At 37.2% G+C, this 25,955-nt stretch overlaps 1 protein-coding gene across 4 annotated transcripts in view; it reads right to left on the bottom strand.

Moving 5' to 3' along the window:
• LOC127621959 (kelch-like protein 29) overlaps positions 1–25,955 on the bottom strand; it is a 327,531-nt gene that overhangs the window by 58,181 nt on the left and 243,395 nt on the right. For all 4 annotated transcript variants that reach the window (XM_052095795.1, XM_052095797.1, XM_052095796.1 and 1 more), the window contains one exon: positions 21,214–21,473. In XM_052095795.1, the coding sequence (XP_051951755.1) occupies positions 21,214–21,473 (260 nt within the window). The remainder of the gene's footprint in view (positions 1–21,213; positions 21,474–25,955) is intronic.

Here is a 25,955-nt window from a genome sequence, read left to right as displayed (position 1 = left end):
TTCTAGTACCAAATTAGCAATTTGGCCTGATTACTCAAGGATAATGTGTTGGAGTGATGGCTGCTGGAAATGGGCCTGTCTAGATTTGATAAAAAATGACTTTTTACTTACAGTGATGGTGCTGTTGTTTTACATCAGCAATTTCCTGACCATTATTCCAAACTTTTGGCCACCAGTGTATATGTTTCTTATACCAAAAGATGGCAAGTACATTTTTAGTTGTCTGTGAATTATGTATGTGTATTTTTTTTTAGAATTGATGTCAGTGATGTCAGTCTAAGCCTCCGTCTGCCAATAAATCCATGTGGCATCACTGAATGTATGTGTGTTTTCCTGTGTGTGTACGTGCACTGGGCATCTCTCTCAGGCAGAGGTGATATGTTTGGGGTTGCTATGGTGAGGACTATCTTTGGTCAGATTGCTTGTTTGTTCAGAGTCATCCTCAGTGGGGCATTTGCTCACGTCAGCGTTAAATGCTATAAACACAAGTTGACAGGGACGGCAGCCAACCCGACCCCCTCACCTCTATGCTCACAATGCATTACATAAACAGTCCATAGAAAAAACAGACAAGGGCTGTTTGAACACCTGCGCTTTTGTTGTCTCACAGAGCGAGACATTTATTGTAGGGAAAATAGCCAAGATTTTACCTGAACAGAGCTTGACAAGGTGCTCTCGCTTACGACTCTTTGTTAAACTCAACAAGAAATGGCAATCATAGCACATTTGACATCCAAAAATATTTCAAAGTACTGAAAAAAGTAGAGCGGGACCTGATTTTAACCATAAAGAACTGACTGGATTCTGAATGCACCCAATTTTGAGGGAGATTTCACTCTCAAAAGTATCTTGATGTATTCCAGTAGTAACTTTTCTTATTTCAAATCTTTTTTAGCCATAACCTTGATTATATTATTATTATTTTGTATTTGATTTTAGTATATAACTTTTAGTATATGTTTTGCAAAGTCGTTGTTGTAGTCCTAAATATAGATTTTGATAATCAAGAAGTTAAAGAGATAGTTCACCCAAAAATGAAAATTCTCTCATTATTTACTCACTTTAATGCCATCCCAGAGGTGTATGACTTTCTTTCTTTTGCAGAACACAAACAAAGTTTTAGAAGAAAATTTCAGCTCTGTAAGTGCCAGTGCATGGGTCCTACATTTTGAAGCCATATGATAGGTGTGGGTGAGAAACAGATCAAGTCATTTTTTCCTATAAATTCTCATCCCTGCCCAGGTGGTGGTGATATGCACGACGAATGCAAATTACCAAAAATAAAAGACAAAATCTCACCCACACCTATCATATTGTTTCAGAAGACATGGATTTAACCACTGGAGTCATATGGATGAATTCTATGCTACCTTTATGTGCTTTTGGAGCTTCAAATATATGGTCACCATTCACTTGCATTGTTTGGACCTACAGAGCAGAGATATTCTTCTAAAAATCTTTGTTTGTGTTCTGCAGAAAAAAAGAAAGTCATACACATCTGGGATGGCATGAGGGTGAGTAAATGATGAAAGAATTTTTATTTTGGTGAACTATCCCTTTAATATCAGCTTATCTGAGAAAGTAAAACATGACAGATATAAACAGAACATGAACAAGTCAGTACATTAAAGTTATGTATAATTATTATTTCTTGTGCAACCTCTGCCTACAACAGTAGCCTAAAACAATTCCTAAATAGCTATTTGGCTATTAGTTAACATGACCAAAATGACATCAGTCGCAGAGAAAAGTCATTTCAGAGGCGAAGCACATTATGATGTTTTAATGAAAGATTATGAAGAAACCTTTTTTTCTTTGGAATAACATACGCTGATGATTCATGCACAATAAGACCAGTTTTATCAATGTAAATGGGGTCAATTTTAATTACGTATTGACTTCAAAGTTTGGATTTGATGTTCTATTGTAGAACCCAGCAAGAGTTAAGAAACTCTTGTTTAAAATCTCCTGACATCCTTCACACAGCTCTCCCAAAGAACAACAGTTTGTTTAGCAAGCACGTTCTCCAAACAATAGAAGGCAAGAGGCCAGGCGCAAGCAAAGGCCCAAGAGAGATTTCAGAAATTTCTGCCAGCACTCAGCATGGCCTCAATACTTTGCCTTACATGTACTTGGCTAAGCCATCCCGAATGTGTCCCAGAACTAAACTGTTTGGTGTACTTCACTGCATTCCTTCTTGAGATTTGTTAAAGAATTAGTTCACCCCAAAAGTCATTATTATGTCGGTCCAAAAACGTATTACTTTCTCCTGTGGAAAAAAACAAAAGGAGAACTTTTGAAGAATCTTCATACAGCTTGTTTTCCATGGAATGACAGTTTACTGTGTAGTGACCACTGGCTGTCAAGCTCCAAAAAGGACTAAAAAATGCACCAAAAAATAGTCCATATGACTCATGCTCTACGTGTATATTCCAAATCTTCTAAAGCCATACGATAGCTTTTTGTGAGGAACAAACTGAAATTGAAGTCATAATGCACTCTCAAATCAAGTTACTGTAAATCATTCGTGCAACTCAGTATGCAGCTCTCAATAACGTAGGTTGGATGTCAATAACATCAATATCATTTGTTCTCACGACTAACACCTGAGACATACAGTAGGATAAGGATAAGAATAGAAAAATGCAATTCCTTGGAGTGTGAGTGAGGAGGACAGCATTCGGAGCTGTCTAACGCAAAAGCAGCTGCACTCAGCCAGCCAACATGAGTGAAAGTTTCTTTCCAGTTATAAATGAATATCATACATGAGAAATGGACCCTGTAAACTGCAAGTAAACTCTGTGTGGCCTTAAAGTATAAGAAAAGATGAATAACCCTAAATCTTAAATGAAATGAAAAGCAATTCAGAAGAGGTCTCCATTGTTTATTGCTAGTATCCTATGCTTTGTAAATAAACTTAGAGAAAAAAGTGATACATGTTGCAGGAGGAGACACATGATCCGTCAGTGCCAGCTTCTGCCAGCCAGCGAGAGATCAAACCCCTATCATCCACTGCAAGGAGCGAACAACGCAAAGCCGAACCCTTTATGCTTGTTCGACCCACTTAAAGTGTAGAGACGTGCTTGATGTCAAGTTGGCGCTCAGTGGGTAGCACAAATGGTTTGTCAACACTCTTGCTATTGCCCGAGTGCCAACCCCTCCACATGGCAAAATGTGGCAGGTGTGCCTTCATTTGTCGACCCCTGGGCAAGCCTTTTAAACTATTCCTCAACATATATACCAGTATTTTATAGCTCCATGGTACATACAGTATGTTCCCTAACCCACATCCCTGTGCTAATGGAACAGCCCACAGCATAAATTGCAAGACCATTTTTTTTGTCAATTGATTGTCAATTATTAAAAAATAATTTCTAGTCACAAATTCGAAAAAGAAAAATTGAAGAAAATAAGAGAAAATGACAATTTCTGAAAAAAAAAAAATAATAATAATAATTCGTTTTTTGCATTTTGGTACGGTCAGAAAAATGTATTGTAAAGTGTAACATGAAAATATGTAACTTTTTCTGTGTTAAAATACTTTCATCTATCCTAGCTTAATATGCAGAAACAAATATAAGTAAGCCATTCATATGAACTTTCTAGAAAACTGTAAGCGTTGTCTTTCTGTAACACTATGAAAATTGCTCTGTTTGATTTAAGCCACCCACTTAGACCTGCCCCAACAATGTTACTCAACCAATAGCGTGAGTTGGGGGCAGGACTATAACTTTGTTTGACCAACAGCAGATGGTATTAAAGGATATTACAGTATTCAGAAAGCTGTTTTGAAAAAGTTTTTTTTTTTTTGCAAAACATATTGGTGGTGCTCATGGTGTAAAAATGTATGTTGTTACATTTAATTTACTTCATTTTCAATATGTTCATTCAATTTTGTTTAGTTTTATCTAAAATGATGGATTTTTAAACACATTTAATGTGTTGTGAATACATTGAAAAATTGGTCATATTAAAACATGTAATAATGTCCATAACATTAAATGTATTTCATCCATCATTTTAGATAAAACTAAACAAAATTGAAATGTACAAATTGAAAATGAAGTATAAATAAAAACTAAATGAAAATTTGAAATAATAATAAACTTCACTTTCTTAAGTCTATGTTTGAGTGGAGGCAAAAAACAAAAAAACATTGAAATGTCAACAGAACGCAATAAGAATTGTGTTGAAGGACAGTTTTGTCTTCATATACCTAAAGCATATGCTTTCATTCTGAAACCACTTTGAAATTTGTTCAGCGGATATTAATCATACATTTTTTGCATTTATATTGACAAACCGTTTTTCTTAGTTGTGAATGTTAACTTAAGCTTAAAATATTGATGTTGAGTTCACGTTTACAATTTTAATTCAGATTCTCGACTCGGACTGTTATAGGCATGGTCTTGAGTCTGACTCAAGACTTAACTCGGACTTGACTTTTTAAAGACTCGGACTTGACTCGGACTCGACTGTTTAAAGACTCGGACTTAACTCAGATTAGACTCGGACTCGACTGTTTAAAGACTCGGACTTGACTCAGAATCGACTTGAACTCGACTGTTTAAAGACTCGGACTTGATTCAGACTTGACTGTTTAAAGACTCGGACTCGACTGTATAAAGACTTGGACTTGACTTGGACTCGACTGTTTAAAGACTCGGACTAAACTCGGACTCGACTGTTTAAAGACTCGGACTTGACTCGGACTCGACTGTTTAAAGACTCAGACTTGACTCGGAATCGACTGTTTAAAGACTCGGACTTGACTTGGACTCGACTGTTTAAAGACTCGGACTTGACTCAGACTCGACTGTTTAAAGATTCAGACTTGACTTGGACTCAACTGTTCAAAGACTCGGACTCGACTGTTTAAAGACTTGGACTTGACTCAGACTCGACTGTTTAAAGACTCAGACTTGACTCAGACTCGACTGTTTAAAGACTCGACTGTTTAAAGACTCAGACTTGACTCAGACTCGACTGTTTAAAGATTCGGACTTGACTTGGACTCAACTGTTCAAAGACTCGGACTCGACTGTTTAAAGACTCGGACTTGACTCGGAATCGACTGTTTAAAGACTCAGACTTGACACAGACTCGACTAAGGTGGACTCGAACCCAACACCGGTTAAAAGTTAACGGTAGTTCCACCTCATGAAATTCTTATATAAAGCTTACAAATTGCTACTCTGCTCTTATTGTATCCCAATTCAAACTAATTCAACACAAGAGACATTTTATTTTAGAAAAAACGATGTCCGTTAGCGCAGATAATTAATAATTATCTACAAAGATACTGGTGATTGTCGATACATCGAAGCATCACTAATAATATAGATTATTATTAGATTGCATACCAGTGAACACTTCCATATTCTGACAATGAGATCAGGGATTATAGATGGCAGCAGTGATCCAAGTGTGACTGTAATCTAAAATAATGTCACGGCAGATGGACCCTCCCACGGCGCCCCCTCCCGTCACCGCACGTCTGCCAGTGCATGGCTTTAGCAAACCCCACCAAACCGGTTTGGACTGGTTATAGAAAATAATCACGAGCTCCCGGCTTGACCTGTCCGCCGGGAGCAGACGAGGGGAAAGATTTCAGCTCTTGCTCATAAATCTGAACAACTAAATTCTGCGCCCGGTGACTAAACGATAGCGATAAAATATGCAATCCTCCAGCAGCATGCTGCAAGAGCTCAGCAGTGACAGATTTCACCCTGAAGCATGAAAGACGGAAAAGAGGCAAGAAATCATGAACTTAGATGAAACTAAGATGAAACATTTCACTGTAATTCACAATGTAATGTAGACAACAGACTTTTATAGGGGGAATATTCTTCACATCTGTAACAAATTTTTGTCCCTCAAGTTCACTTGTAAGGTTAGTCAAGGTTTCTTGCATCAAAAACAGTTGTAATTTAGTTTTACATGACTGCCCTCTCCCTGACCCATCCAATCCAGCTTTTGAGATTGTATATGTAAAGAACATTGTTGAGAAACAGATAACTAAAAGTAGCGATATTGCTAACTTAACTTCATTTTTTCAGTAGCGCAACAGTAGTTCATCTGTTTTCACAGTAGTGAATCTTTTCCATTTAAGAGCTATATTTTCCAACGAGTAGTGCTGAAGTGTCAAAAAACGCTACTTGTCACATTGTATTGTGAAAGCCGCAATGGAGCCGAGGAACTAATCTAACACGCTCACCTAAACCGCCCCACTTTCTAATTTAGTGCTGGGAGATCCTAATAATTTAGGTGAATTGGTTCTTTCATAGTTAATGTAAAGAACCTGTTGAAATAAACAATTCCCTTATATTTACTGTTGGGAACTCTGATTCCTTTAAGTGAGTCGGTCGGTTTATGTTAATTAACAAGTTCACATAAATGAACCACTGATTCACTCAGCCTTAAAGAGACTTTGCTTTATTTTTTTAAGTGAAAAATATATTGTTTAGCTGCTGTAAGTAAGCTATAGCTGCTGTTGGTCAAACAAAGTTATAGTCCCACCCCAACTCACACCATTGTCTGAGTAACGTTGTTGGGGCGGGTCTAAGTGGGTGGCTCAAAACAAACAGAGCAATTTCCATAGTGTCACAGAAAGGCAGCGCTTACAGTTTTCAAGAAAATTCATATGAATGGCTTACTGCTATATATATATTATAAAATAACTATTTCATATTATTTAAATTGTGTAATTATTATTTATTTTATTTAAATGCACTTAAATGTATCAATTAAATTTTCACCCTTTTTGTTTAACCTTTTTAAAATGTATGGTTTTACCATCACTGTAGTAACCTTGTTTTTTTGTTGTTGCAGAAACTATGGTTTACTATAGTAATACTGTAGTAACCATGGTTTATTTACAAATAATGGTTACTGTAGGAAACTTATGTTTCATTTTCATAAGGGAATGTCAACAAATAGAATTGCAGTTAGCTACTTTTTGTTAGTGGTTTGAAGTGGAGCTAACTACTTTTTTAAAAGAGTGGCATGACAGAAGTTTAACTAGCTGAAGTATGTAACTTTTTCAGTGTTAAAATTAGGGCTGTCGATTTAACGCATTAATTCAGTGCGATTAATTTTACAAAAAATAACACGTTAAAAAACGTAATTAATCGCAATGCCCCGGACCATAATAAGGAAGATTCCTGAGAAATGCAAGCTTGTAGTACCACCTGTTTACTCCAGAGGGCAGTAAGTGAAACTTACAACACAGAACAACACATACATGCGTCACGTTCTTGCGTTCAAAACAGTTGGAGCGCAAATGCGAACTAAGGGATCTCAAGATGCGTTTAAAGATTAAGTATTAATATATATATATATATATATATATATATATATATATATATATATATATATATATATATATATAAAATATATATAATATAATATATATATATAATTTTTGAATATTTAAAGATAATTATATGTAATTATTTCATCATAATATATTGAATTATTGTTATATGAGGGGCTTTCTCAGCAAATATTTGTATATGCGATTAATCACGATTAATTCATCGGGACACCAGGTAATTAATTAGATTAAAAATTGTAATCGATTGACAGCCCTAGTTAAAATACTTTCTGCTATCCCAGCTTAATATGTAGACACAAGTATAAGCCATTCATAGGTACATTTCCTTGAAAGCTGTCAACACTGTGTCTCTGTGGCACTGTGTTTGTTTTGAGCGACCCACTTAGACCTGCCCCAACAACGTTACTCAGCCAATGGCATGAGTTGGGTGTAGGACTATCAGACTTAACAACTGCAGATGAGGCGCGTATTTCGAAAGCTGTTTTGAAAATGCTACAGTCGCAGAAATGACATACTTCAGCTTTAAGTTATGAGTAGCTTGTAGCTTGGGAAGCTCCAGTTTCAAAGTAGCTTCCCCAACACTGGCTAACATTTTTGCATAAGTAATGAGCAACAGCATCCTTCCATGCAAGAACTGTTTGGAAAACAGTCTATTTCCGGATGGTTTACAACATCAAAAAAGATAATTTATCAAAACCAAGATGGAAAAAATGCTCTTTAAAATTTCTGACATCAAAAACCTGAAACATTAAAGGGATAATTCGCCCAAAAATGAAAATGCATCTTCACTGTTCCTGTCTACTTAAGTTATAGCTACATCTGATTAATGTAAAGCCCTCAGGAACACTTGGCTTTGTTTTAGGTATGCTAATGCTATGTTGGGCTGTGCTACCCTCTGTGACTCCAACACAATAGTATAACAGCTCACCCATCACTTATTTTAATTATTCATCCATAAATAACATTTGGCCCACTTACACACATGCTAACTCATGCTAAGGTCAAAACCCTACACAGTTTTTATTTTATGTTACTAAAACTTTGATGTGAATTTGGGGTGGGACTACCTCTTTGACTGACCATGACAGATGTACTGTCAGGAGTGTTCACAAAAGTAATTATTTTTGCAGTTCTATCTGCTAATGCTAGTGGCACAGCAATTACACACTTCGGCTTTAAAAGGTCAGTGTAAACACAATATAAAGCAAAATTGCTCTAGATGATCCTGCACGCATTTGCCTCATTTATTTATTTTCATGTATCCAGCACCTTGCGCTTAAACTCCTTCCAATGCTCGGCTCAATTTGTCAATGAGCTTAACACCGCCAATCTCCTCCATGCATTAAATCAATGCTAAAGGGATCTGACATCCTCTGATCAAGCTGGTTGCGTTGGTTCAGCTTGACAGACTTCATCCAGATGGTGTCAGGGTCGTATCCACAAATTGGCGCCAATTCGCACACCTCAGGATCCTCATGCAGGTGGTGCAGTCCCTATCCTCTCTTAGCCATCTCATACAGCTATTTGTCTTTGTGCCCAGGCATGCCTTTAGCACATTTCCCCTCTCTCGTCCAGGACTCCCCAGGGATAGGGGGTCCTTCTATTCATGTAATGTAATTGTAAGGTGTTGATTACCACGGAGAGCGAGGGACACGTGCAGAAGTGATGTCTATGAAAGGCTGTCTGGAGAATATAGAAGCTCCGTGCCGTCTGAATGCATGAGGAGATGGGAGATCACACTATATTTTTTTCAGCACCAAAATCATATATGAAGGGGAGCGAAAGTTAAATGAATGTTCCGGTTCAATCTACAGCATTTGTAGCCTAATGCTGATTACCACAGAAAATAATTTTGACTCACTCATGTATTTAAAAAAAAAAAAAAACCTGATAATAAGTAAAAACAGCGGTAACAGGAAAGCACTTTCAATAGAAGGGAATGGGACTAGTCTATAAGCATTAAAATACACTGTTGCAAAAGAATAGTCACAAGACATAAACAGTATATAAGTTAACATGATTTTATTACATAAAATTGCTCACATCTATTGTGTCATCATGGCAAAAAATTTGTAAAAATGGATATAACTTTACAATGGTAACGTTACCAATAGTAAAATGTTTACATCTTGTGGCTATACTTTTTGAAACAATATGTATTTTAATATTTATCTACTGGCCCCATTCACTTCCATTGTAAACACCTTACTATAAATCACATATTTAAATAAAAGGAAGAGCTTAACTAATTGTTTGTGGTAATCAACATTATGCCACAATTGCTGTTGACTCAGCTTATAGGGACAGCTCACCGCAAAATAAAAATTCTGCCATCACTTACTCACCCTCATGTTTTTCTAAACACATACTTTATGACTTAGACATTCAACCCCAAACATCCATCTTTTCAAATTGGAAGCTCTTAAAGGCTTATGCATGTGCAGATTTCATAAAAAAATGCAAGAGGTATTGGCTTACTAGCGAGACATAACACGGTATCTCACCTTTCTTTCCCAGATGAACGCGCACACAATACTTACACACCTCACCGCCCACATTAAATCTGCATATGCGACATCAGCTCGAATCTCAACGCATGAAGACAACAGAAGTGAACGCATCCAAGCACAAAACACACAGTGATGCATGCTGACTGTAACATCAAGGCTAATCAGTCTTACAGCATGCTGTGCTAGAATGACAGTGTCTAGGTGTGAGCCTACTGGGAGCCGTACGGTGATGAGAAACCTGCATCAAGTATTTTCCATTTCCTGCTGTCTGATGGGCAACAGGAAGCATCATCCAGGTGTTAATGGCTATGTTCCAAAACCCAGTGAGTTGCCTCATTTCCTGAATGGTAAGGTATCCTTCGCTTTTCTGCATGTCATTCTGTCTCGTGCACGGTCGTTTCAGAGCATGCGCCTTTTACCGCAAGTGTTCGACTCATCCACACATTAACCTAGTTTCCATCCACTTTTCATGCTGTTATCAACAAAGTGAAAATGCGTAAAAAACGGTTAGCGAAATTTGCCGTTAGTTTCCATTCAAATGGCTGTTATCGATACAAATGGTAAAAACACTTTGTAGCATAAGTTTTGGTATATCGCTAAATAAATCTGCCCTTAAGCCGTTTCCATACAGAAATGTGTGTATATCGCTAATTGAAATACCTTTCGCCCCCCAGATGTCCCTAATTTTTCCCCCAATGTCTGTGTAAAATGGGGAGAGTAATGAGAACATTTATTGAAATTAGCCAGCTTACTGTCATTTTAATTTCACGAATAAGTGCAATGAGAAGCAGAGGAATTGCAATCAAAAGAGAGCAGTTGCCCTTCTGATAGGACTGTAAAATTGGTCCTGATGTTGCACCTATCGCAGGTTGCCAGCAAAATTAAGATGCCAACCTTCACATCATGAGACTACCTATATTGCCTAAAATGCTCTCTATGTTTTGAAACAAAACATGTATGCAAGAGGCCTCAGTGTAGATAATCTTTATTTAATCTCCCTTAAATATAACATCAGCGACGCAGAAAGAAATGAGCCATTGAAATATTCCCTCCCTCCCTCCCTCCCACACACACACACACACACACACACACACACACACACACACACACACACACACACACACACACACACACACACACACACACACTCAGACAACAGAACATTTCAGCTTGGGGGTATTCCCTCCTGAGAGAGAAACAGAGAGGCAGAAAACATGGGCACAGAAAAAAAAAACAGTAGTGTAGAGAGTGGAAAGTCTTTGTGCACTGAAGCAAGATTCAGCTGGCCTCTTGCATGGCTTCGAAGTGAACAAAACAGAGATACACATTTGCACAGGAACCAAACCTTGATGACCAAGAGTCATCTCAACATTACAGATGTTACATGTGATATACACTCACCTGAAGGATTATTAGGAACACCTGTTCAATTTCTCGTTAATGCAATTATCTAATCAACCAATCACATGGCAGTTGCTTCAATGCATTTAGGGGTGTGGTTCTGGTCAAGACAATCTCCTGAACTCCAAACTGAATGTCAAAATGGGAAAGAAATGTGATTTAAGCAATTTTGAGCGTGGTATGGTTGTTGGTGCCAGACGGGCAGGTCTGAGTATTTCACAATCTCCTCAGTTACTGGGATTTTCACGCACAACCATTTCTAGGGTTTACAAAGAATGGTATGAAAAGGGAAAAACATCCAGTATGCGGCAGTCCTGTGGGCGAAAATGCCTTGTTGATGCTAGAGGTCAGAGAAGAATGGGCCGACTGATTCAAGCTGATAGAAGAGCAACTTTGCCTGAAATAACCACTCGTTACAACCGAGGTATGCAGCAAAGCATTTGTGAAGCCACAACACGCACAACCTTGAGGCGGATTGGCTACAACAGCAGAAGACCCCACCGGGTACCACTCATCTCCACTACAAATAGGAAAAAGAGGCTACAATTTGCAAGAGCTCACCAAAATTGGACAGTTGAAGACTGGAAAAAATGTTGCCTGGTCTGATGAGTCTCGATTTTTGTTGAGACATTCAGATGGTAGAGTCAGAATTTGGTGTAAACAGAATGAGAACATGGATCCATCATGCCTTGTTACCACTGTGCAGGCTGGTGGTGGTGGTGTAATGGTGTGGGGGATGTTTTCTTGGCACACTTTAGGCCCCTTAGTGCCAATTGGGCATCATTTAAATGCCACGGCCTACCTGAGCATTGTTTCTGACCATGTCCATCCATTTATGGTCACCATGTACCCATCCTCTGATGGCTACTTCCAGCAGGATAATGCACCATGTCACAAAGCTCGAATCATTTCAAATTGGTTTCTTGAACATGACAATGAGTTCACTGTATTAAAATGGCCCCCACAGTCACCAGATCTCAACCCAATAGAGCATCTTTGGGATGTGGTGGAAAGGGAGCTTCGTGCCCAGGATGTGCATCCCACAAATCTCCATCAACTGCAAGATGCTATCCTATCAGTATGGGCCAACATTTCTAAAGAATGCTTTCAGCACCTTGTTGAATCAATGCCACATAGAATTAAGGCAGTTCTGAAGGCAAAAGGGGGGTCAAACACAGTATTAGTATGGTGTTCCTAATAATCCTTTAGGTGAGTGTAGTTTACGTCTCACATGAGTTTAAAGTGCCATAATCAGCACTTCAGTAGCGTTCAGTTTTATTTTAATCCCTGAAGACATTTAATAATGTTACTCAAGATTTGTTGCACCAAAAACATTGTAATACATTTTTATGTGACCATTTTCCACCATCTCTCCAACCATTAGAATTAAACTGTGTAGACAGTGTAAAATAACAAAGACTAAAAAAAACAAAGTAGCGACAAAACGTAAAGAAAGTACTGAAACTAAATCTTTATAGTACTGATAGCAGTAGTAATAGGTAGTGGTTTTCAAAACAGTGTAGCTTTTCTGGTAACAACCTACTTATTTCCTAATGTGTAATAGTGCAGGGTGACAAAATGCTTAACCTGGAGTCATTTCACTGACTCACACTTCACAACACACACAGAGCAGCACTTCCCTGTCAGTGATAACATCAGAAAGGAGCTCATAGCATTATCAGATTTACAAAACAAGCTCAGATGAGTCTTGTGATAGAAATCAAGTATTTTTCAGCCTATGCAAGGCACATTTGAATTACAACACAAAGTGTTTTCTCCATTTTTTCTCCCCGTTTGGAATCTCCAATTCCCAATGCGCTCTAAGTCCTCGAGGTGGTGTAGTGACTTGCCTCAATCCGGGTGGCAGAGACCGTCTGAGACCGGCAATCAGCACATCACGTGGCTTGTTGAGCGCGTTACAGTAGAGGCTTCACGCTATTCCCTGCACCCCACCAAGAGCGAACCACATTATAGTGACCACGAGGAGGTTACCCAATGTGAATACCGTTCCTTGCAACCGGGCCAATTGGGTTGCTTAGGAGACCTGGCTGGAGTCACTCCTGGGTTCGAACTCACGACACCAAGGGTGGTAGTCAGCATCTTTACTCGCTGAGCTACCCAGGCCCCGAAGCAAACAAAGTCTTAACTATCACCAGAATGAGACATTTTTGTCTGCAAGCGCTTTTCATGTGGAGTTCAAAATGGCGTCTGACGCTGGCGTTGATGCTCTGATGCGAATCATGAACGCAACTTCCTGATTGCTGTATGAAAGTGGATAGCCACAGTCTACCGGCAGATTAATATTGTAGAGGATGAGCGTTTAAGATATTTAATGCCCATTGCAATGAAAATGCAACTTGTGTTGAGACTAGTTCTTTCAATTAGTTAAACTCCCACTTAGACTTTGGAAAATGTTACTTGAATTGGTGCTATTTTAGAGCACTGATATATTTTTATTGTGAAAGGCATTGTTTGGAAAATGTAAATAAAGCATTATATTGTTACATATTGTTTTGTTTTCTTTCCTAAGATGGGAATAAATGAATTTTGACAGGAAAAGAATGTCAAATTTCAGAATTGTAAAAAAATCTGCAATTGTGATTAACTACAAAAATTTCAAATAAAACACAAAATAACCCATTATTGAGGCACTTTTGCCCCTAACATTTTGAATTTTAGGAGCATTTTTATCACTTTCGGTGGCATTTTTGCCCTAGCCCCCCATTAATTTCTGACCCTGACTTTTTAGACTATATGTAAATGACCCTTTTTTTGATTGGCTAACCTCTTTGCACTCTAAAAATTAGAGTACATCTACATATTAGATTGAGCTCTTATTTCCCAAAACCTCAAATATCCTGTTTTCTATTAAATGGAATGAAACACTTCAATATTGTAATAAACAATAACAATGTAAACCAATAATAAACAAATAAGCAAATTAGACCAATAACCATCCTGCCCATTTGATCCAGAAATTATAATACAGATAATTTCCATACCTCTCTTTTGAATATATCCAATTCAATTCAATATTTAATAACACATTTAATTTCCACTAAATGGCCATTTAAATGAGTTAATTCACCTCCCACGTCTTTATTCGTGAAGACGTAAAATCGTGAATAGAGGGCAAGATTGAAGTCTAGGGTAACATCTGCAAATACATGAAGTTCTGATCTCATTAAAAAGCTGAAATGGGCAGATTCTCTTCTGTGCCCTTCAGTCAATAATGACCCCGGCAGCTAATGAGTACTGTCTGCCAAGACAGAACATCAACGGCGCTACAACCATTGTTATTTTGTGACTACTAAATTAGATATGGCTTCCGAGGGTGAATGCAGATTGCACCTTGTGCAAAAACCATCATTAAATGCTCTTTTCAGCTGTATATTAGTTCTCTCCTCAAAGGAGATGCAATTAATCAACCTTCTTTGTCAGGCGGCAACATCCGTCATGATAAAGCACCATATGAAATGGTCAGGGGCGGTTCTTTAATGGCTCTGCTGCGTGGGACTAGGCAGGAGGAGAGGTGTCTTTAATTGAAAGCGTACGGGCCAGATGTTGGACATGCCGTGGTGGAGGAGGTGGAGAAGATTTGGCCTTTCGCTCAGTAGGACAAGGGTCTGATCTCCAGGGTCCTGCTGTTAGCAATTTCTGGAAGTTTATTCTGCATTTGAGTGACAGCGTGACTGCTCTGGGAGGTAGACAGGTGGCACAGATTAGAGTGTGAGGTTTATCAAAACCTCTGCCACATTCTGATTTATCTATTAGTACATACAATTTGAGCAACAAACTGCTATAGTGTTCTCTTTCTCTTTTGAGTAAACTAGATAAAATGAAACTAGACATGCTCACGGACCGTTAACAGATGCTATTTCACACAAAAATGCCAAGAGCTTTCTCTAAAAATCAAGCACCAATACGATTGCTATTAGCTTTGAGAAATTTCCAGGAAGTGATATTTACATGTTCCCAGAATGCTACATATTGAGGAACTAATAGCTGGATACATATCAAATTTTGTCCAAGTTTGAGTCTGATATTCAAACCTGAGTCGCACTAAATCACAAAATAATTGATATGTGACTCTAAATTCGAAACTCATTTTGAATACCAGTTCTGGGTCTGATACTGCGCTCAAGTACTCGTACTCATAAAAATGCTATTATACCAAACACCAGTACACCAATACACATAAAATCAGTGATTTAATGAAATGTGGACAAAATTATTTTGATCACAAATTCGTTAAACCATGTTTAAAATTAAGTGTTGCAACACAAATAACTTGGATCAACCTGGATCAACAAACTCTAGATTAGCTATTAAACTTCGCTTAATTTGAATCCTTATTGGTGCAACCCATCCTAACACTTGGGATTTGACATAGACTTGGCCTTAAAAGATTGAGTCTTGATTTGGATTGATGCCGAAAGTTCACAATTATGCCATCCAAGACAATTTTCTGGGATTGTGAAAGATTTCTCTTGGTGTAGGGCAAGAGGTTCAGTCTTTGATCGCTTCTTTTGAAACGTTCACCGATGGCCGACAAATTGCCTTTGCAATTAATCTTAGCCTCAGATAAATTTCTGGCAGTGTCATATATTAACAAATTGACTTGAGAATTGTCTGAGACCTTGTCTTAAAAAATTTCAGACTTTGTCTTTTACAAGACGTCTTACATATCCACCAACCACCAACCACCAGGCAAAGAGTTCAAGTCAAAAGGTAAAGTCTACAGAAAAAAATAAAATTTAAATAAATAAATAAATAAGCTCATTGGCTGAACTTGATTCAATCGTGGACAGTGGTTCTAAGTGTTTGAAAAGAGTTTTGTTTACTTAAAAGTTCTATGTAATCTCAACACTAACACTGTGTAGAAAGAACCTAGTTGAATTGGGTAAACCCGACAAATTTCATGTGTCAATATAACTCAAATAAATCTCTTATTTATGTATTGACAGTTAACTAGTGACAGAGAAAGTTAGCATGCTAAATACATACTGGTTGGAAGCACTACAGAGTGTAGTATGCTATGGCTAGCACAGCAACTGTTCAATGAAGCGAGCAATCAATTTCATGTGTGACATCTACCTGTCCTTACCGTTAGCTCAATTTCCACTCTTCACCATAATGGTAGCCCCCAAAACTCCAACATAACAGAAAAACCTCTAAATCTCAACATAACAAAACATTAAACACTAACAACGATTCCCTTTATATTCATCTTACACAAAAACACATAAAATATATATATATTTTTATTTTACATTTACTCTCCCTATCAAGTCCCATGCAAAGCATGCTGGGAAATGGAAATCTGCTGCCCAGTTTCAATGCTATATTAACAACACAAAATATTTTCATGTAGTCCCAACTCAAATGGATTAAGTACATCTATTTTACAAATTAAATGATAGAATGCAGTGAAATCAAGTTGTGACAAAATGTTCTAGAGTTGTGTTGCTTTTTAACAAGGGAGTAGTGGGCTAAAGCACATAACTGGTAATCAGAAGGTTGTTGGTTCGATCCCCAAAAAGCCACCACCATTGTGTCCTAGAGCAAGGCACTTAAGTCAGGTTGCTCCGGGGGGATTGTCCCTGTAATAAGTGCACTGTAAGTCGCTTTGGATAAAATCGTCTGCCAAATGCATATGTAAATGTAATTAAGCAAGCAAAAAAATATATATATTTTGTTTTTGTTTAAGTGGGAACTTCTTGGCCAGAATACGCTATGTGGACCAGACTTTATACCGACAGTCACAAGTCTTTGTAAAAAAATCGTTGTAATCTGAAAGCTTCAGTAAACCCATCCAGGAACTTACAAGCTATTTTGTCTCCATTTCTTTTATTCCTCTGCACGACTCTTCATTCTCATTCCAGCATCTTCCCAGAGTCCCTCATTTATTAATCTAGACTTGAATGAGTCACGTGACACCATTAATCACCATCCAGTCCATCCAGACTTATGATTATCAGACCAAGGACAGAGTGAGGATCATTTACTAACATTAAGACAGGGCTGATCATTCACATCCAGGAGCCCGGTGCCGGTCCCAGGTGTGCTGTAAGAGGCTCTATTTAAAGCCTCACTATTTTCTCAGCGGATTATACTGCCCTGGTATTACAAGAACATAAAAAGCATGTTGACTCACAGTAATAAACTAATGCTAATTGTGCAGTGGTGTAAAGGATTGCACAATAAACATACATACATCACTCCGCATGGAGGTCTAGCAGTAGCAGCCCGCTCACACGCATAACTGAGCACTCGCTAATTTAGCAGTAAATTAGTTTGAAGCATATTCATATTGTTTTATTATGTCCATAAGTTTCGGCCACAAACTATTGGCTGCACCTCTCGTTCTTTTATGATTATGTCACACTTTCACAGAGAGAAAAACAAATGTTTGTACCCAGGGGTTAAATTGGGATTTTGGAAGTGGACGAATTAATTCTGCTGACCTAAGCATTGCAACGCTTAATATGGCGGATGGATGAATAGAAGTTAAAAGAGACAATTGGCTGTTTTTTTCCTCTAGAACATGCATGCACATGATCTAGATCAGCCTGGAAAATAGTGTCTAATGTGAATAGAGTTAAAATAGCACAATTTATGATACCGCTTTTGTGGAACCGAGCAATGTGGACCACACGTCTGAGAAACTGACAATAAAACCTGGGAAACTGGACAGAAAGATACAGGAATAGAATGGATTGACAAACAATCTGTCAATAAAACTGGCCTGGAGCGTACATGAAAATGGAATAGACTGACACAAACTGCCAATAAAAACCGTGAAACTGGACTGAAGCATACAGAAAAAGGAATGGATTGACAGACAAACGGGCGTTACAAATATGAAATGGAATAGATACTTTTTCTTTTTTGCTTTGAAGATGCCATATCGCCATTTCGGATCATTCCAGCCCAATTGAACTCCTGTTTGTACTGTCTTTAAGAACAAGCGTTGGCTAAGAGCAACAACAAACATTTGCCCTTCCTTTCTGCTCATCAACTGTGAGAACTGAATCTGATACATACTAAGAAATAGAAAATGTCACCGGTTTCAATCAAAAGGCTTCCATCACAACCTGACAAAAAAAGAAAGGCAGAAAGAAAGATAGAGAGAGAAGACGTGTATCCACAGCCCAAAATCCCAGAGTTGTTTGTATACTGTGCACGGTCGTGGCTGTTTTATAGTGGAGAGAAAGTTCTTGCGGTGTGAGAGGGGTTTAAAACAGCAGGCTGATTTGACAGCACTGTCACACATGGCTTGGGCATTTCAGACAGTCAGTGCACCCCATCAGTACTCCAAAGGGTCTAATGTCATGCCACACAGCCCCTGAATATCTGATCTCAGCCATGGCTCCTGTGCAGCTCTCTGCCACAGTCTCTCTTATTTATGTTTGCTTCAAGTGCCCTGAATGTATTCTTCAGGGGAACAGAAATAGAAGTGCAAGGCCAGCAAAATGACGTTGACCTCTTGTTCTCCGGGCTCAGGGAAGCCAAATATTTTTCAATATGGAGTGAGATTTGAGGAAGGCGTATTGAATTGTCTAGAGCTCACCCCAGACAGGTCTTTTGATCCATAAAGAAACAGAGGCACTTCAGGGGGCTTGAACTCCTGGTGTGTCTCAACAAAAAGAAGGCAAATTCAGCTTTCACACTGAACTACAAAACATAGTGCTGGCACACTGCTAAATAAAACACAGACTACAAAACAGAAACGTTTAAAGACTCAAGGTCAAAAACAGCCAATCAAAATGTGTTTATATACAACATAATAAGCACATTTGACATGTTCAGACAATTTGTCCATTTTTTAAATATTCAATATCTATATGCAGGCTAAAAAATTATTATTGAGAAGTGTCGAATGCGACAAAGTGAATGTGAATAAATTGGTCTTTGGCGACTATTTAAAATGCAGGCCACAGCATAATGCGGTTTCATTTGCAACATAAGAACAATTGACTAAATCTTCTTAAAGTAAGCAACATAAGCAATTAATGAGATACAACAGACTAAAATAAAGATCTGCATTTTGCATTTTGATTAAATTTATTATTATTTTTATTACATTTTTATTTTATTTTTTTTTACAAATTTTAACTATGAAAAATGTACAATCGGAGGCTAAGCTAGTCCAGAAACGTTCAAAACATAAAAAACCACTAGAATGAGAATTTTAATAATATCTTGATGGGTTTCAAAGGTTTTTCTTTCATTTTAGCTGCTCACTGTAGGGTTAGAATTACTGCAGCTTTAAATTATGAGTAGCTTGTACAGTAGTGTTGCTTTCCCAAAAATGGTTACTTAAGGGTTGTTCACACAGGACACATTTTTTGTGTTAAAAACAGATAGAGTGTAGCGGAACTGAACAGAAGGATTTAAAAACTCCCCTGCACTGCTGCTAATGAACAAACACATAATACACTCGAGATGTTCATCCCACCCACAGATTGGTATGATCGGTTCATTGTTACAAAATTGACATTGATCTGCCCCATGCCAAAAGTTGAACTATTTTTTAAATGGTACTGCACTTTAAAAACGCAGTGCTCATGGCGCAACATGCTGAAAAACAGCGATACGCATATATTGGTATACAGTTCACAGCAATCCGTTTCATAAGTGATTAGTCAATCAGTTTGAGATTTATTATGAGGGTTTGTTTAAGGACCCTTCAATGTACACCTGCATCAGACATGCTTGTGTAGCGTCTCGGGTGATTTGCGTTAATAAAAATATCATGTTTAGGCCACTGTAACCTTAAATATATTTACGTAAAAAGTAATGTTAAATATAGTTTAATACTTAGAACACATCTCGAGATCCCTTAGAATTTGCGCTCCATCAAGTGTTTTGAAAACAAGAAAGTAACACATGTCTGTGTTGTGGGTCGTTTTCCTCACTGTATAAACTGCGTGTTGCTCACACAGCTGAAGTTTAACTTACTGCCCTCTGGAGTAAACAGGTGGTACTACAAGCTTGCATTTCTCAGGAATCTTCCTTATGGTGCGGGGGCATTGTGATTAATTGCGTAAAATTTTTATACACATTCATTTTAATCGAATTAATTGCACTGAATTAACGTGTTAAATTGACAGCCCGAGTTCTAACCAATTGTACAATTTTGTTGCCATGACGATGTAATGTCAACAAACCCTAAAACCCTAAAACGACTGTAAAAATGACGATTTAAACAACTTTTCAGCTCAAATAATACATGAGTTTTAACAGAAGAATAACTGTAAGAGCTTTTACATTTCTGTGTTTAAACTTTCCACAAACTGGTCCCATTCACTTCTATTGTAAGTGCCTCAATGTAACCTTAATTCTTGTTTTTTTTAATGAGGGACGAGCCGAAATGAATGTCAACTGAACTTGTACTGAATTTAAAATGTTTCTTTCAAGGAACAATATTTAGATCGGTTTCAATGTTTTTGTGGCATTTTAGCTAACTACGTTAAGGGTAGTTTGACTATATTAACTACTATAAATGATGAGTAGCTTGCAACTTTATAAGCTGCAGTTTCAAGTAGCTGCTTACCAAGTGGCTGATCACACAGCACACATTACATGTTAAAAACAGCAAGACAGTGCAAAAGAATTGAACAGAACATGCATTTCGGCACATTAAATCCCAGCCACTATTGCTAATTTACAGTACATAGAGTTGAAGTGATTGTCCTGTCAATCAGATTGGTCCATTGTTTTAAAGCTGAAATTGATTCGCTGCATATGAAAAGTTAAACTACTTATAAATCAACAATGTATCTTAAAAATGCAATGCTCATGCTCATTTTTAGACACCATGTCAAGATAAACAGTTAAAATGTGCCTTGAGACACCTGCATTCTTCTTCATTCCAGCTCTGCATCTAGCTAATGAACATCTAACATGTCTGGTGTGCACGGCCCCTTAGTAAACATATGTGAGCATCTTTTAGCAACTCACCTGTACTCTAAAAGCCGGGTCTTTTTTGATCCACTTGATGACGGTCTCGTAAACCAACTCCTCCGCCTTGGTGTTCAGGCTGTCATTGGACAGGTAATTAACGAGGTCTTCCTTGGAGATGCTGAGGATCTCGTCCTGTCCCGCCACATCAGGGAAGTTCTGCAGGGCGAAGGCCTTGGCCATGTTGTGCAGCTCTGTACAGCACATAGCTTCAGCCATGGCCAGCACCCCCAGGCAGTTTGCTGCAGTCAGCTGCTTCTCTGAGAAGAACGAGAGAAAGAGGCACTCACATCCATAAAAGATCACAGCTCTGAAGGGATGAAGGAAGTAGCACAGGAATCTTTGCTGTATATCTCTGAGACTCAGGCGAGTGGCCCCTGCTTAGAGCGATTGGGGTCAAACAACAGAACAAATCAATTGAGCTCAGAGCACCGAGCTGGGACAGTGTCCTATGGATTAGTATTGCAGGTGAAGATCATGTGAAGTCCCTCCGAGTCACATTTGATGGGATTTGACCAAGCTGGTGCTAAGGTACAAATTCATAACTAGGCAAAAGTTTTCTTTTTAAGTTGAGCGTCCTACTTTAAACCTCTAGATCTGAACATGAGCCTAGCACAAGAGTTGCGGTAAAATAGTTAGTCTTGATTGGCAGTCTGAGTTGTTTCTTTAAAGACCCATTCAGCTTTAAATATGAAAAGTGTCATCATTTTCATTAGACATCTGTGCTCAAATATACAAAAACAAGTGTTAATGACATTCAGATGTTTGCTTGTTGCAATGCAAATGGCTTGTCTTTGACAACATTGATGACAAGACCTAGACAAGTAGGCAAGCATGAATTTCTTTGGTTTTTCTGGTTATTGCTGGTCTGGTCAATAAATGGGAAATTAGAAAATAAATTAAAAAAAAATAATAATTAAAAAAAATACATTTTCATGACTCAAAAAATTTAATAAAAAAATAAATAAAAAAAAGAAAATTATTTAAATAGAAATTAACTTTATTTTTTTTTTTTACATTGGTTTTATAATAGTAAAGTTTTATCAAATGTAATGTTATAAAATGTCCATACTACAAAAATTAGAACATGATAATTACACTACATAGCAATGACATTTTATAGCTCTGAGAATTTAAATGCCTATAAACATCATAAACATAGCATAAACCTAATTAGCATAAACATATTTAAATAATATATATTTAATTTGGTCATCCCTAAAGTACTCAAATAAAAACTGTAAATATAGTAAAAAAGAAACTAAAACTAGAACACTGAAAAAAAAATGTAACTACAGTAACTGACATAGAATTAAAACTATAAACAAACAAATCTAAAGTAAAAAAAAAAAATCTAATTCAAACCATAATAACAACCAGAATCTAATCGATAAATATAGCAAATGTGGACCATATGAAGTTCTGTCAACACTGTGACATCAGAATGATTGCGTAGGTCTTACTCAGCCTTATTTGTCTGGAACATAAAACAGAACCATACAAATCTCTGTGTTTAATTTGATTCTGGTCTGGCGGAGGCAGATGGGTTTTTATTATGTCTGGAACATGGGAGGCAGGTTTGCAATGTACCATCCCCAATAAGCCAATCGGGCCTCTTGTCTTCTTCCAGTCCAACAGGAAGGAACAAGAATTTTTCAGGTGAGGTTTGTGCCAGGGGCCATAAATGGTATGCCGCAGACAGCCCGCAGAGCGGAGCTTATGCCCAGCACTGGCATGACTTTATAAACATGCTCTTAAGTTTTGGAGTCTACTGTGCTGTGTATGGCATCCCAAACACCAGCGCACACCACTAGCACATGAGCAACAGTGGATTTCAGGTGGTGAAACTTCATTTTACTTAGTCATAGACTATTGCAGGGGTGTTGAAATGATCTTAAAAAGGATTGGAAAAACATAGAACTTATCAGGTTAGCTAATGAATATTAATTATATGGCATCATGTCATTAATAATCAATTGGCCCAGTAGTCCTACCTGATTTGCTGAGAGGTAATCAATATAATATTACCAAATCAGCCGTTTGCCAGAGGCTTCTTCTTGGGTTTAAAGAGACATTTGTGTCATCATTTACTCACCCTCATTTTACTCACCGTCCAACACTGCACAAATTATTTTCTTAAAGGAAAATTCTGGGTTCAATACAAGTTATGCTCAATAAAAAGCATTTGTGGCATAATGTTGAATACTAAATAAATATTTTTTTAACCCGTCCCTCATAAGGGAATGGGGGCCATCCGTAAACGTATTAGTATTAGTATAGCCACAAGACTATACTAATTAGTATAGCCACTAAACAATATGCGTGTCAACGCAATAAAATTGTAATAAAATTGGTTACTAATCTTTCTGTGTACAGTTTTATCCAACATTACAACTTACCATGACAATGAAAAAAAAAAAGAACGTAAAAATTATTATTTAAACGACGTTACAGATCAAACATATACCTTTTTTTTTTTTTTTAACAAAAGTGCTTTTATAATATTAAGGCTTCACATTTATGCTTTTAAACCCTCAAAACTTTGGCCCCATTTACTTCCACTGAACTCGATTTTTGTTTGCTTTTAAAGAAAATGAGGAAATAATTTGTGTGTAAATCAAATATTATACAAACAATGCTGTCGATTAAGCTTAACTTGTATTGAACTCTGAATATTCATTTAATCAGTATTTTTGTCTTGTTTTCCAGTAAAACATATCTCAAAAGAAGATAAATGTACTTGAATAACAATATATTTAGTCTTTTTTCACATGACTCTAACAGAATTTAGTGAGGTTTATAACTAAAACAAGAAAAAAACTAATTTTTGCCAATGGGGTAAGAAAAAGAAACTTAATTCACAGGTAAAATAAGTATATTTTTGTAACATCATTGGCATTTTTTTTGTGTCTTTAGTATAAACCTTAATAATTTAGTATATTTATTTGAAAACAAGATTTCATATTTCATGTCATTTTGCTTCAAGTTAATTTATCTGGTTTAAAGAATGTTTAGACATGTTTACAGGAAAATGCTGAGAAAACAAACAAGTTTTTGAGGTGAAACCCACATGAGTTTCTTATGTGTAACACAAAAGAAGATTCAGTATGATGGCAGTTGATAGCGACTCACCTAAAAAAAAATCTTTCAAAAGTTTCCAAAAGTATCATGAAGTGGCATGGACTACTTTTATGATACATTTGCATCCTTTTTAAAGCTTGAAAGTGAATCACTATCCACTACAAATGATCGTGTTATTAAAAAAAAATACTTCTAAAAGTTTTTTAATGATTTCTTCACTCCTGCACTCCAGTCCAGGAACTCCCAGAACTCTGGAACTCGGTGCTAGATCAACATTACACCTGAAACAATGAGTTATATTTTAAACTTGTTTCAAATCCCTCATTTTAACACATTCTCCTGGTTTGCCCTCTGGACTTAATCAATTGTTGTGTACTTCAGTAACTCTGACATACAATCAGTCTCTTTTCTCTAAGGCACAAACCAATCACAAAGTTGTTGTTTTTAAATGCATCGGATTGACTTCTATTTGTTGAGGTCTTACAAACACTTCTCTGTATCTTATAGGACCACTTTTGTAGACTTGAGAGAAAAACAATCAATAAGTTATGGTGGCATGCCCTCACTGTATCTCTGTCCAGTCAACAGACCTTTTAAATCAAAACTTTGTCTTCTATTGGACCTCCATTCTTTATATATAGACCAAAGGCTACAAAAACCTATGTGCCATGACTTCTTAATAAATTAACCATGTTCCTAAACCATTAGTTCCAAGTCATACAATTGACATTCTTGTGCAAACTGCCAGACCTTTCTCCATTCTGGTGGCTACAGCAGAGTCCTACTGTACATTACTTCTCCACCTGCTCCTGAGCTGGTATTGATCTGAATAATAAGCACTGAATGTTATCGGAGATTGTGACACTGGCTTTGACATTTCAATGCAATTGTTCTCTGACATTTTTACAAATAAAGAATACATCATCTGGCTGAAAGAGACATCCATACAACTTGTGCGTGACTCAATCTAATGGACGAAGAGGCACCTGGAAATATGGTGAGCAATTGCGTACCGGAAATCTTCTATCTTAAAGGTTTCTGTCATTTTGAAATTGTAAATCTGGTGGGCTACAGTGAGTCTACTGTGGGTCAGCACTGGAATTTTAAATGAACACAGAGTAATCATTTGACCGTGACATAAATGAGAGTGAAACGATTCTAGAATGATGCTCCGTTCTAAAAACTTTCTTTCACTGCACATGAAAGCAGTTAGATTGGCAAAGGCTTGGCAGTGGCTTTTCACTGCTGTTTTGTCATGTCAATCAGTGCCTGTCTTAAGCTCACTGGACACACTAATCAAAAATCACCATTAGAGTGTGTGACATAAATTGTTACCAGTGATTGTGATTGCTGTGTAAATTCGTTTATGCCGACTACGTGGCACTAAAAAGTCTGACTGAATGGTATAGGAATTGAAAAGGTATACTTGTCACTTTGATGCGGCTTGTATTCGGATTCAAATTCCACATATAGATAAAACAATATATTCAGATTTACAATTCAATACTCAGAATTGCAGCAACATATTCAGATTTACAACTATATATTCAGAATTAAAGCTACATATCCATATTTACAACTATATATTCTGATTTACAACTATATATCCTGATTTAGAAATATATATTCTGATTTACAACTATATATCCTGATTTAGAAAT

This window comes from Xyrauchen texanus, chromosome 28 (assembly GCF_025860055.1).
Source record: "Xyrauchen texanus isolate HMW12.3.18 chromosome 28, RBS_HiC_50CHRs, whole genome shotgun sequence".
In the NCBI taxonomy this organism is placed as follows: domain Eukaryota; kingdom Metazoa; phylum Chordata; class Actinopteri; order Cypriniformes; family Catostomidae; genus Xyrauchen; species Xyrauchen texanus.
Note: the sequence above shows the minus strand (reverse complement) of the source record. Positions and strands in the feature narration are given on the sequence as shown.